Consider the following 12,453-nt stretch of genomic DNA (forward strand, 5'->3'; position numbering starts at 1 on the left):
GTGTGTAGAGCTTCTGGGTTGGTGAACACGTGGAGATGTGGGGAGCATGGCACTCTGAGCCACATTCTGAGCATGGCAGCTCCAAGCGCTGTCCCCAGACCTTGCTCTGAGTATTTCTTCCTGCGTCATATTCTTCTACATTTTTTTGTTTTTGTTGTTAATCCTCACCTGAGGATATTTTTTTCCATTGCTTTTCAGAGTGGAAGGGGGGGAACAGAGGAGAGGGAGAGAGAAATGTTGATGCCAGAGAGAACATCTACTGGTGTGTCTCACACATGTACCCCGGCTGCTACTTGGGCCAACAGTCAAACCACTGAGCACACTTGGTCAGGGCCTTTTATATTTTTTGATTCTAGAGAAGCATTAATTTGTCATTCTACTTATTTATGCATTCATTGGTTGCTTCTTTTTTAAAATTATTTATTTTAGAGGAAGGGGGAGAAACATTGATTTGTTGTTCCACTTGTTTATACATTCATTGGTTGATTCTTATATGTGCCCTGACTGGGGATAGAATCTGAAACCTTGGCATAATTGGGACAATGCTCTAACCAACAGAGGTATGCAGCAGGATCCTCAATTATATTCTTTTATAGTAAACTGGTGTTCTAGTGTATAAAATATTTCTGAGTTTTGTGAGCCATTCTAGCAAACCAATCAAACCCAAGGAGGTGTTCAATCTATAGCTAGTTGGTCAGAAGCGCAGCTGACAATTAGGCCTGAAGGCTGCCCCCATCCCACCTAAGAAAGCTTAAGAATGCTACCGGAAACACTGAAGCCCTGGAGGTTGAAGGAACATGCCATGAAGTAGAAGTCCAGTATATAAAGATCATCAGACATGGTAAATGTGATGCTATTAAGTAACTTATTTTGTAAATCTCTTGAAAAGATAATTGACTGCTTAGAGCAAAGATAATAATGTATTATGGGGTTTATCACATATGTATAAATAAAATGGCACATGCCCTGCCAGTGTGGCTCAGTGCTTGAGCGTTGACCTGTGAACCAGAAGGTCACAATTCATTCTAGGTCAGGGCACAAGCCCAGGTAGTGGGCCTCCAGGAGGCAGCTGATCAATGATTCTCTCTCGTCATTGATGTTTCTATCTCTCCCTCTCCCTTCCTCTCTGAAAGCAACAAAAATATTTTTTAAAAAAAGAAAGAAAATGAGCAAAAGACACAGACATTTCACTGAGTAGAAATAAATGCAGAGAAGTCCATGAAAAGATGTTAAACATCGTCAACCATCAGAGACATGTGAATTAAAACCCCAGGGAGACATTACTCACACCTGTCAGAACAGCCTAATAAAACACAGGTGCACTATCAAGTGCCTATTAGGATGTGGAAGGAACTATCGATCTCCTTCATTGCTGATGGGAATGTAAAATGGTCCGGCCACTTTGGAAAACAGTTTGGCAGTTTCTTCTAAGACAACACACCACCATTTCATGGCAATTTCATTCTTAGACATTTGTCCCAGATAAATGAAATGTATGTTCACACAAAAACTGTACGAGTTTCAGAGCAGCTTTATTTGTAAACACCAAAAACTGGCAACAACCAAATGTGCTCCTACCGGTAACTGGTTGAACACACTGGCATAGCCACATAGCAGCAAAAAGGAATGAACGACTGATACATGCAACAGCTTCAATGCATCTTAAGGCAATTACATTGAGTGGAAAACGCCCATCTCAGAAGGTCACAAACTGTGCTTCTATTTATATAATACTAGAGGCCTGATGCACGAAATTCATGCATGGGTAGGGTCCCTAGGCCTCGCCGGCGATCTGTGGGGCGACCAGCATCGCGATCGGGGGACCCCTACTGGAACCTGCCTTGGCTGGCCTCGCACTGCCCGCTCGTGGGTCCTGCCCCCGCCACGGCCCTTTCGCTGGCCAGCCCTCTCTGTGGGGTGACCAGGGGGGTGATGGAAGGAGGGGGAGCGGCGGCTGGGGTGGGGGGGGCGCCCGGTGCCTACTGGCATCTGCCTTGGCTGGCCTGGGGCCTGCGGGCAGCTTTTGTGTTTAGCGTCTGCCCCCTGGTGGTCAGTGCGCTCCCACAGCCAACCTCCCTTGGCCAGCCAACTGCCCATGGTCCCTTCCCATGGCTGGCCCCCATCAGCCCCTGGTGCTAAACCATTCGTAGAGGAACTGCTTCTGGGTTGGGGTTTCGTACATAGCAGAGCAGCTCCCTCACTCCCATCTATTGAAAGTCAGCCCTCAACACAAGGGTTTATCTCCCGTTCTCTCCCTTTCCTGGGGGCTGCCGGGCTGCCCACCTGCTGGGGTGGCAGCACGGCAGTGAAGGAAGAAGGAGGGGAACCATGGGGTGGTGCAGACAGTGATGGTGGGGCGCCGACGGCATCCGTTCCTTCTGGCCCAGCGACTATGGCCTCCTCTCCTGACCCCACCGGGGCCTTTGGGCCCTGGGCTGGGCTGGGGAACGGGTATGTGTGTGGCGGTGGCTGTGATCCCTTCCCATCCATGCACGAACGTTGTGCCCTGGGCCTCTGGTAATAAATAAAAACAACCCAAAGGGGCACAGGAAGCTTTTAGAGGTGATGTTTGTTACCCCGGATGGTGAACTATATACAATAAAGATGTGCAGTGTTTGTTTCTTTACGTATGATTTTTTATTTTAGAGAGGGAGAGAAACATCAATCAGTTGCCTCCTGCACACACCCTAACTGAGGATAAAACCTGCAACCTGGGTTTTGTATAATTATATTTTAATGAAGCTGTTAAAAAATATTTCTACCTTTTTTCACTTTAACATGGGTATTAGAAAATACAAAATCACACATATGGCCTGCATCGTGTTTGGACTCTAGATGGACAATGCTCTAGAGCAGCGGTTACCAACCTTTCAGACCTCATGAACCACCAGTGGTCCGTGGTCCGCGGACCACCGGTTGGCAACTGCTGCTCTAGAGCGGGGGTGGGGAACATTGGGCCCTCAGGCCATATAAGGCCCTCGAAATCGTTTGGTCTGGCCCTCCTAAGGCATTAGGGGTGAGTTAATTAAATGTTTGACCAAATATAGCAGGCTAATTTTTAAGTTGATAATTTTGTATGGCCTGCAAATTATGTTATAAATATCCACATGGCCCTTGGCAGAGAAAAGGTTCCCCACCCCTGCTCTAGAGGAACAATGAGTGATAGTCACCACCTACTGAGAGCAGCATACTAAGACCCTGGGGCTGGGAACTTCCCTGTATATCTTATTCATCAATGTATCATTTTTTTTGAACAATGTGAAATTTTTGAACAAATACAGTGAAAATCAATTTCAATGGTTATACCAGAAAGACTCAGAACCTTGATTTCTTAGTTGCCAGGTCTTAGTTGAGGGCTGGAACAACCTTGAAAAAAATTTCAAGGTAACATCTTTACTGAAGTTACATTTTGTTTTAATCTGATAGATCGCCTAACCCAAAAGGCCACATCAATTAAATGACATCCAGTTTTACTTTGATGTTCATAGCTGCCAGCTCAGCTACAAAATACCGAAAAACGTAAGGCACAGAAACAGTGTCGACAGTGTCACTGCGATTACACACAGCACAGTTGTACTTTCTGTTGCGCATGGCTGACCACGAAGGGGGTGGCTTCTCCAACAGCGGAGAGAGCAGACTGCCACACTTGACACACACGTGGGCTACCGACCGGTCAGAACAGTTAAAGAGCCGGTCATGCAGGAGAAAAGAAGTTCCATGAGCTAAAAGAGCATCCCTCTCCATTTCCCCAAAACGGATCCCACCCTGGACATTTCTGCCCCCAATGGGCTGGTTAGTGACTCTGTCTCTGGCTCCTGTGGTTCTGACCTGGAATTTGTCTGAGACCATGTGGCGTAACCGCTGGTAATAAACCACGCCTATGAAAATATCTGCTTCCAGTTCTATCCCACTGATGCCACTGTACAGCCTCTCAGTGCCATAGAAGTTGTAGCCAGCAGCCTTCAACATCTCACCAAAGTATTCCAAGGCCGAGTTCTCCTCTGAAAAGGTGAAGGGTGTGGCATCATGGCAGAGACCATGCAGAGCTGCAGACTTGCCTGCCATACTCTCAATTAACATACCAATAGTCATTCGGGATGGGAACCCATGAGGGTTGAACAGAATGTCTGGGACCATCCCACTTTCGGTAAAGGGCATGTCCTCGGTTGGCCACAGCCTGCTCAGGATGCCCTTCTGCCCATGCCGGCTGGCAAACTTGTCTCCAATGGTTGGGTTCCGAGGGATTCTCATCGTGATACAAACACACTTGAATTTTCCACTTCCAGTGTCATTACTACACACTTTGATGTTGTCCACAATACAATTTTCTTTACTCCTAGGAAAAATTAAACCACACATAAGGTCAAACTATTTCTTTTAACCCTACAGAGGTATGTAAGTTTTATATATAACTAGAGGCCCGGTGCACGAAATTCGTGCACGAAGGGGGGTTGTCTCTCAGCCCAGCCTATACCCTCTCCAATATGGGACCCCTCAAGGGATGTCCGACTGCAGTCGGACATCCCTCTCACAATCCAGGACTGCTGGCTCCCAACTGCTTGCCTGCCTGCCTTCCTGATTGCCCCTAACCGCTTCTGCCTGCCAGCCTGATCACCCCCTAACCACTCTGCAGCCAGCCTGTTTGCCCCCAACTTCCCTCCTCTGCCGGCCTGGTCAACCCTAACTGCCCTCTCCTGAAGGGTTGATCACCTCCAACTGCCCTTCCTTGCAGGCCTGGTCCTTCTCAACTGCCCTCCCTTGCAGGCTGGGTGCCTCCCAACTGCCCTCTCCTGCTGGCCATCTTGTGTCCACATGGGGGCAGGATCTTTGACCACATGGAGGCAGCTATATTGTGTGTTGCAGTGATGATCAATCTGTATATTACTCTTTTATTAGATAGGATAATGGCCTGGTACAGGGGTGGGGGCCAGCTGGTTTGCCCTGAAGGGCGTCCCGGATCAGGTGGGGGTTCCCTTGGGGCGTGGGGCGGCCTGAGCGAGGGACCTGTGGTGATTTGCAGGCCGGCCACGCCCCCTGGCAACCCGAGCAGAGGCCCTGGTATCTGGAATTTATTTTCCTTCTACAATTGAAACTTTGTAGCCTGGAGCAGAGCCAAGCCTGGGGCTCCCTCCTAGGCCGGCAGCCATTTGTGTTGGGGTTATAATTGAAACTTTGTTGCCTTAAGCGGGTGGGCCCGGCCAGGGTGTGCGGAAAGCTTTGCTTCCCCTATTGCCGGCGGCAACCCTGGCCTGCTCTCTCAAGCTCCATTCTGCCGCCATTTGTTTGAATTTGTTTACCTTGTATAATTGAAACTTTGTAGCTTGAATGAAGGCTTAGGCCTGGCAAGGGCAGGCGGAAAGCTTGGCTTCCTCTGTTACCTAGGAAACCTTGCTCTCTGTGGCTGTAGCCATCTTGATTTGGGTTAATTTGCATGCTCGCTCTGATTGGATTGTGGGCATGGCTTGTGGGTGTGTCGGAGGTATGGTCAATTTGCATATTTGTCTATTATTAGGTAGGATTACTGCCTTATAAAGTATTCAAAAAACAGTCTTACCTTTCTTTTCCCTGAAAAAGTATCTATGAATAGGGCTGCTGGTTATATTAACTACAGAACTCTGTTCCTCTGAATAACTATTATAAAACTACCAGAGGGCTGGTACATGAATTCGTGCACAGGTGGGGTCCCTTGGGGTGGCCTGCAGGGATCGGGCTAAAACCAGTAGTCCAATGCTGCTTGCCACTCCTGCCTGACTCCCACTCATCCTGACCCTGCTGCGCCTGCCGCGGGCTCACACCCAGTCAGTCCCAATCGGGAGAGGCTGGCGCTGCAGTAAGCCCTGCAGCTGGCACCTGTCCCGAGGGGAGTGCGGTGGGGTGGGGCAGCTGAGACATGATCAGCCCTCTGGGCAGGCGGTGGGACACCCTTGCCGGCCCAGGATCCATCCCACTGACATTCACGCCAGCTGTCGGGAGTAACCTGGCGGCCCCTTTTATATCATTTCTTCCTTGTGGAGCATCTAGGGAGGGGAAGTAGCCATGGTGCCCAAGGCTGATTTCCAGGAGGCCTGTGGCACTGTTGGGATCATGCCAGCGGTGCCAGTCCATTGGTGCCTGGCCCATTCTCCAGAGATCAGACCTGCAGGACTACTAGGGAATGAGTGGCTGCTGCTGGCCTGGTGGGTCACGGGGACAGGTTGGTCAGCTGAGTGGGAGTGCACTGATCACCAGGGGGCAGCTCCTGCGTTGAGCATCTGCCCCCTGGTGGTCAGTACGTGTCATAGCGACCAGTCGTTAAATCGCTTAGGTTTATCTACCTAATGAAAGAGTAACATGCTAATTGCACCTTCGTGACGTCCACCAGCCAATCAGGAGCGAGTATGCAAATTAACCCAACAAAGATGGAGGGCTAATTTGCATACATAGATGCCAAGTAGCTGGGGGCAGTGTGGAACGCTTGCCTCACCACCATGGCGACAATGCAGGTGTTTCGCACCACCTCAGCCGCTCCGGCCTCTAGGCGGTGTGGAAAGGCGGAAAGGCGGCTCTGGCCAGAGCGAAGGCGGGGCTGGCAGCCAGGGGAAGGAAGGCCCATTCTTGCACGAAATTTGTGCAAGAGTAGGCCCTCACAGCCCGGGAGGCTGCCTCGGCCTTCGCAGCTGTGGCTTCGTTCAGAAGGTTGTCCAGACCATTGTTCTGCTGTTTGGCTGTTTGGTCGATTTGCATATTATGCTTTTATTATTATAGATTATGAAGACCTACTATTGCATCCACTCTTACAGATGTAAAATAAGCTAAAAATTTATTTTTAACAGGAGGTATAATAATAAAATTTTAGCTGGGAAATATTCCTAACATGCATGAGAGAGATGAACAAGTCTGAATAATATACTTTTAAAATAAGCCAGGAGAACTCTCATCGTTTATGAGACTGACAAGTAGAAAAGCAAAGGCAGTATAACAGCAAACTTTGTCTCATTTTGTAAATGCCAATTCAGTTAACGACTGAGTCAATAACTACCACTTCTATTTTCTCCAAAAATTCTCCTGTTAAAAGATTACTTTCAACAGCCCCCAGCAATTCACTAAGAATGTCCTTTAAAATTAGCACTTGGCACTGCAACTTACTTGTAGAACATCACAGAGCTCTCACCAGTGTTGAGGTTTACATAGCTATAATAGGGATCTCCATACTGTAGCTGTGCTCCAATAAACGGCAATCCATCCTCATCTAACTTCTGCACAGTCCGTGGGTCACCAGGTTTGACGCCAAACACCAGACTATCATCTCCTTGTTTAATTTTTTCAGAGAGATCTATGAACTCAGACTTGTAGACACTTCCATGGGCAAAACCTCGTTCCCAAGAAGCCTTATTCACAATCTATGAAGACAAAGGATCAAGGGAGTGAAGAAAAATGAGGATTTTTCAAAATAAAATTGGTCATAATTATACTTGGTTTAGATTACCTGGCATTTGATTGAAAAACTATCCACATTTTCTCAGTCACCTACACTTAACTACTAACTACTAAAACCCAGGCACTTAATTTATAATTAAATAGTCCAAAACCCAATCATGCACAAACACACAAGGTAGAAATATCCAACACTACTTTACATTCACTCAACTATACAGGCAATATGCATGAAATATGCATATCTGAATATTTAGTTCATAACCCTCAAGGTTACCACTTTTCACTCAGAGTAGGGACTGACCATTTAACACAACACTCACTCACCAAATATGAGGCACTGGAGGACACAGTGACCTCACAGTAAAGTTAAATATTAAAATTAAATATTAGAAGAATGAACTACTCTTGGTAAAACTTACCATGGCATCTTCCATATCGTAGCCAGTGTAAGAAATAACAGCAACGATGGCATTGGTCCCAATTGGATAGTTGTCCATGTCATAGTGATCATACATGCACGGCCTCACTAAAGGGCTTTGTGGGGTCTGAAGACGATATAGCTTATTATCGGATCGGTCTTGATAAGTGAGAAGTGGGAAGCCCATAGTTTGTTTACCTACAAAGGGAAAAACACCTTAGCCTTTTGTTTTTCCCTTGATTATAAAGATGATATTTAAAACTGGGAACAACTACTAGGTGTACCAGTTAATAATGCGGATTTTGTAATCAAAGAAAACACAATATTTTCAAGAGAAACATCAAAAGTGCTTTATTCAAGTAATGTCCATCGCTAGCTACACATTTCCCCATCTTTAGGTAATTTGTCCCAATAGAATTTTTCTTGTTTTGAGGCAAACCATTCAGAAACCCAATTTTCCACTTCGTGTTTTTAAGTGCCGCTCAGAAAGTGCCTGTGCCATCGATTGGAACAAGTGGTAATCTGAAGAAGCAAGGTCTGGTGAATACAGTGGGTGGGTTAATACTTCCCAGGCAAGATCTTTTAATGTGTCTTTAACTGATTCTGAAGTGTGTGATGGTGCGTCATCATGAAGAAAAATTACTTTGCCATGTCTTCTGGAACATTCTGGTCATTTCACAATCAAAGAATGGTTCAAATTGATTATTTATTATTGGTAGCCATCAGTATTAATGGTTTCACCTGGTTTCAGAAGCTCATAATACACCACATCTTCCTGATCCCACCAAATGCAGAGCATTGTCTTCTTTCCAAAGCGATTTGTCCTTGCAGTCGATGTTGATGGTTGACCTAGATCTGTGGTCGGCAAACTGCGGCTCGCGAGCCACATGCAGATCTTTGGCCCCTTGAGTGTGGCTCTTCCACAAAATACCACGGCCTGGGTGAGTCTATTTTGAAGAAGTGGTGTTAGAAGAAGTTTAAGTTTAAAAAATTTGGCTCTCAAAAGAAATTTCAATTGTTGTACTGTTGATATTTGGCTCTGTTGACTAATGAGTTTGCTGACCACTGACCGAGATCAACCCATGATTTTGTGCGTTTGGGATTCTCAAAATAAATTCACTTTTCATCTCGTCACAATTTGATGCAAAAAAGACTCTTTCATGCCATTGAAGCAACTTCTTACTGATGACTTTTCGGTTTTCCATTTGTCTTTCATTCAGTTGATGTGGCACCCATTTTCCTTCCTTTAAAATCTTTCCCATTGCTTGTAAACGATCAGAAATTGTTTGCTGAGCAACTTTTAATCTTTCTGCAAGTTGTTTTTGAGTTTGACACGCATCTTCATCCAATAATACTTATAATTGTTGGTCTTCAAACTTTTTCGTTTGACCTGGACATTCTTTGTCTCTCACATAAAAATGATCACTTTTAGTGTTTAAACCAGCGTTCACAAGATGGAGTATGTTCACCATAAGCTTCCCGAAATATTCAGCAGCACTTTTCTTCAAAATAATGAATAATAACTTCCTGCATATGCTCTTTTTTTGGCACAAAATTCGACACTTTTAAGTGTAAAAATATCTATGATGTTAACACCTTCAGCAAATTTGACATATGAAGTTTTAAAGCTTGTTGTCAATACAACAAAATAGCATACATACCAAATCGCATATATATCAACATATGTGTAACTCCATCTATTGAAAAAAATCTGCCTTATTAACCAGTACACCTAGTAAATATTCACCATAGAGGAATGAACAAGTCAGTCATGGTGGTTATGCTTACAGTGTGAAGATGAATGGACCTGCATGTATCACAACCAGACCATGAAAACAATGCTAAGAGGGAAAAAGGACAGAAACTCATTTACTATGATATCATTTATGTATTATCTATATAACACACCCCAAACAATTCTATATCTAGTTTATGGGCACATCCTATATAATAAAGAGCTAATATACAAATGGTCCTTCCATCCTGCGCCCTCGCACTGGGGCCGGGGGACCTGAGGCTGCGCCCCCTCACCCACTTGGCGGGGCTTGATGGGGGACCTGAGGCTGCGCCCCCCAGCCCTGCAGAGCTTGACAGGGATGGGGCCTGCCGGGTCTTGGTCTCGTGCGATTTCGAGGCATGCATGCAGGTGGGCGGGGACCTGACTCTGGGTCCCGCTACGTGCCCCAGACTCTGACTGGAGGGAGATTTTCATATACATTTTACTAACTTTCTTTCATCTCTGACACTTCTACTATAGAGAAAGGGCAAATAGCAATATTAAAATATTTCCTCTAATTAATTCCCTTTTAATGTGCATGAATTTCGTGCACCAGGCACCTAATATATAATAAAAGGCAGATGTTATTGGGGAAGAGTACGGGTATAAGGGGAAAGTAACTATTATCTAATAACTTTTAATATATATTTTTATTGATTTGAGAGGAAAGGAGAGGGAGAGAGATAGAAACATCAATGATGAGAGAAATATCATTGACTTGCTGCCTCCTGCATGCCCCACAATGGGGATCGAATCTGTAACCCAGGCATGTGCCCTTGACCGGAATGCAACCCGGGACCCTTCAGTCCATAGGCTGACACTCTATACACTGAGCCAAACTGGCTAGGGCTCTAATTGCTTTCTTACACACAAAGCAAAATGTCACTATTTGTTAATTCTGGGTACTGGCATAAAGGGGGTAGGTAAGAGTCTTCTTTATACCACTTCACAGTACAGAGAATCAATTCAACACAAATGACTTTTTTTAAAAAAGATTTTTAAATTGAACTTTAGAGAGGAAGGTACAGGGAGGGAGAGAAACATTGACGTGAGAGGAAAACATCTATCGGCTGCCTCTTGCACACCACCTACTGTGGATTGAGCCCACAACCTGGGCATGTGACCTGACCGGGAATTGAACTGGCAATCTTTGGGTTCATGGGATGACACTCAACCAACTAAGCCACACCAGCCAAGGCTCAACCAAAATGATTGTAAAAACTAAAATAAATATACATACATAGTGGAATTCTTTAAAATATAAAAAACGGGACTTCCAGCTTCTAGTTGTAGAGGGTTCCTTCTTCACAACCACCCTCAGCACATAAGACCCAGAAAAAGAAAAAAAAAAGTAACCACAAACAAATATACACACCACCTGAAAGTATTGTAAAGTAACCAAAATCAGTCAGAAACGAGAGAGGAATTTATATTCGGGCTAAAGAAACTGCAATGTTTGAATTTCCAGGTCATGTTTTGTTCTGTGGTTTGTTTTTGTTTGCCTAATGGCCTAGTGTTAGTGGCTAAAACTTAGAGAGAAACCCATAGTCTGACTGGCTTTAAGAACCAAGAAACATAGAGTTCACAGCACTACAGCAACTAAAAACTGGGGGTGGGAGGTGAGGGGAGGATTTCAGAAAGGAGAGAACCACAATGGTAAAGCCTTAAATTCTGCGTATGAACCAATCCCAGATCTTTGGTGGAGTCCTGAGTTACACATGCACGGAACATTTTCAAGCAGCCCTCAAAAGTGACTTTAGCTGCTGTGTTCATCTAAGTTATCTACCAGTTAAATCTAAAAACCAATCCTCTTCAAAGAAACATAACAGAATCCATGGTCTTCAAAACATATTCGTTCACAATGTCCATGATATGATCCAATAGTACTAGTTATAAAAGATACAGGGAATCATTACCCATACTCAAGAAAAAAGTGCAGTGAATGGAAACATCCTGAGATGACCCAGACATTGGAATTAACAGAAAATGATTTTAAAACACTGGTTGTGTAACTGCTCAAAGATGTAAAAGAAAATATGTTCCCACAATGAAGATGAAATTCCAGAGAAAATTAAAACTATAAAAAAGAAACAAATGGAAATTTTAGGCTAGAAAATGAAATATCTGAAATAATGCAGTGGTTCCATGGTGTAATGGTTAGCACTTTGAACTCTGAAATAGAATAAAAAGTCTGAATCTGATGATAGATCAATAAAAATTATTCAATGTGAAGAGAAAAAGATAAAAGAACAAATGGTTGATGGGACAGCAATTAATATACAAGGTGCATAACTGAAATCTCAGGAGACAAATTTAAAACATTAAAACAAACAAACAGATTTAAGAAGGCCAGCAAATGCAAAACAAGACAAACACAAGGAACATTACTATATGTAGGCATACCATAGTCATTCTGCTAGAAACCAAAAAATAAAGAGAAAGTCTTAAGGAGAGAGGAAAAATAAAACTTAAAAATAGGGAAACAGCCTATAACTGACGACTTCTAATTAGAAATGAGAGAACAAGAGCAGACAGCTAGTCCTGGCCAGATAGCTCAGTTGATTGGAGCATTGTCCCATACACCAAAGGTTTCAAGTTTGATTCCTGCCAGAGCACATACCTAGGTTGCGAGTTTAATCTCTGGTCAGGGTGAATACAGGAGGCTGCCTATTGATGTTTCTCTCTATATAAAAACATCCTTCTGTGAGGATTAAAAAAGGGTACAACAGCTCAAACAGTATTTCATGTGCCAGAAAAAATCCTATTAAATCAGAATTGTATACCTAGTTCCTTCAAGGGAAGAGGAAATAAAGATATTTCAAAGAAATAAAAACTAAGAAAA

General features: G+C 44.2%; 1 protein-coding gene across 1 annotated transcript in view; it reads right to left on the reverse strand.

Moving 5' to 3' along the window:
- Positions 1 to 1,531: 1,531 nt before the first annotated feature.
- The window catches only part of POLR1B (RNA polymerase I subunit B), a 29,056-nt gene continuing 18,134 nt past the window's right edge, over positions 1,532 to 12,453 (reverse strand). Inside the window, exons 13-15 of the mRNA XM_079791742.1 lie at positions 7,836 to 8,032; positions 7,126 to 7,379; positions 1,532 to 4,336 (exon numbers count right to left, since the gene is read on the reverse strand). Coding sequence (XP_079647868.1) covers positions 3,454 to 4,336; positions 7,126 to 7,379; positions 7,836 to 8,032 — 1,334 coding nt within the window. The 3' untranslated portion in view covers positions 1,532 to 3,453. The remainder of the gene's footprint in view (positions 4,337 to 7,125; positions 7,380 to 7,835; positions 8,033 to 12,453) is intronic.

This window comes from Cnephaeus nilssonii (genome assembly GCF_951640355.1).
Source record: "Cnephaeus nilssonii genome assembly, chromosome: 15".
Lineage (NCBI taxonomy): Eukaryota > Metazoa > Chordata > Mammalia > Chiroptera > Vespertilionidae > Cnephaeus > Cnephaeus nilssonii.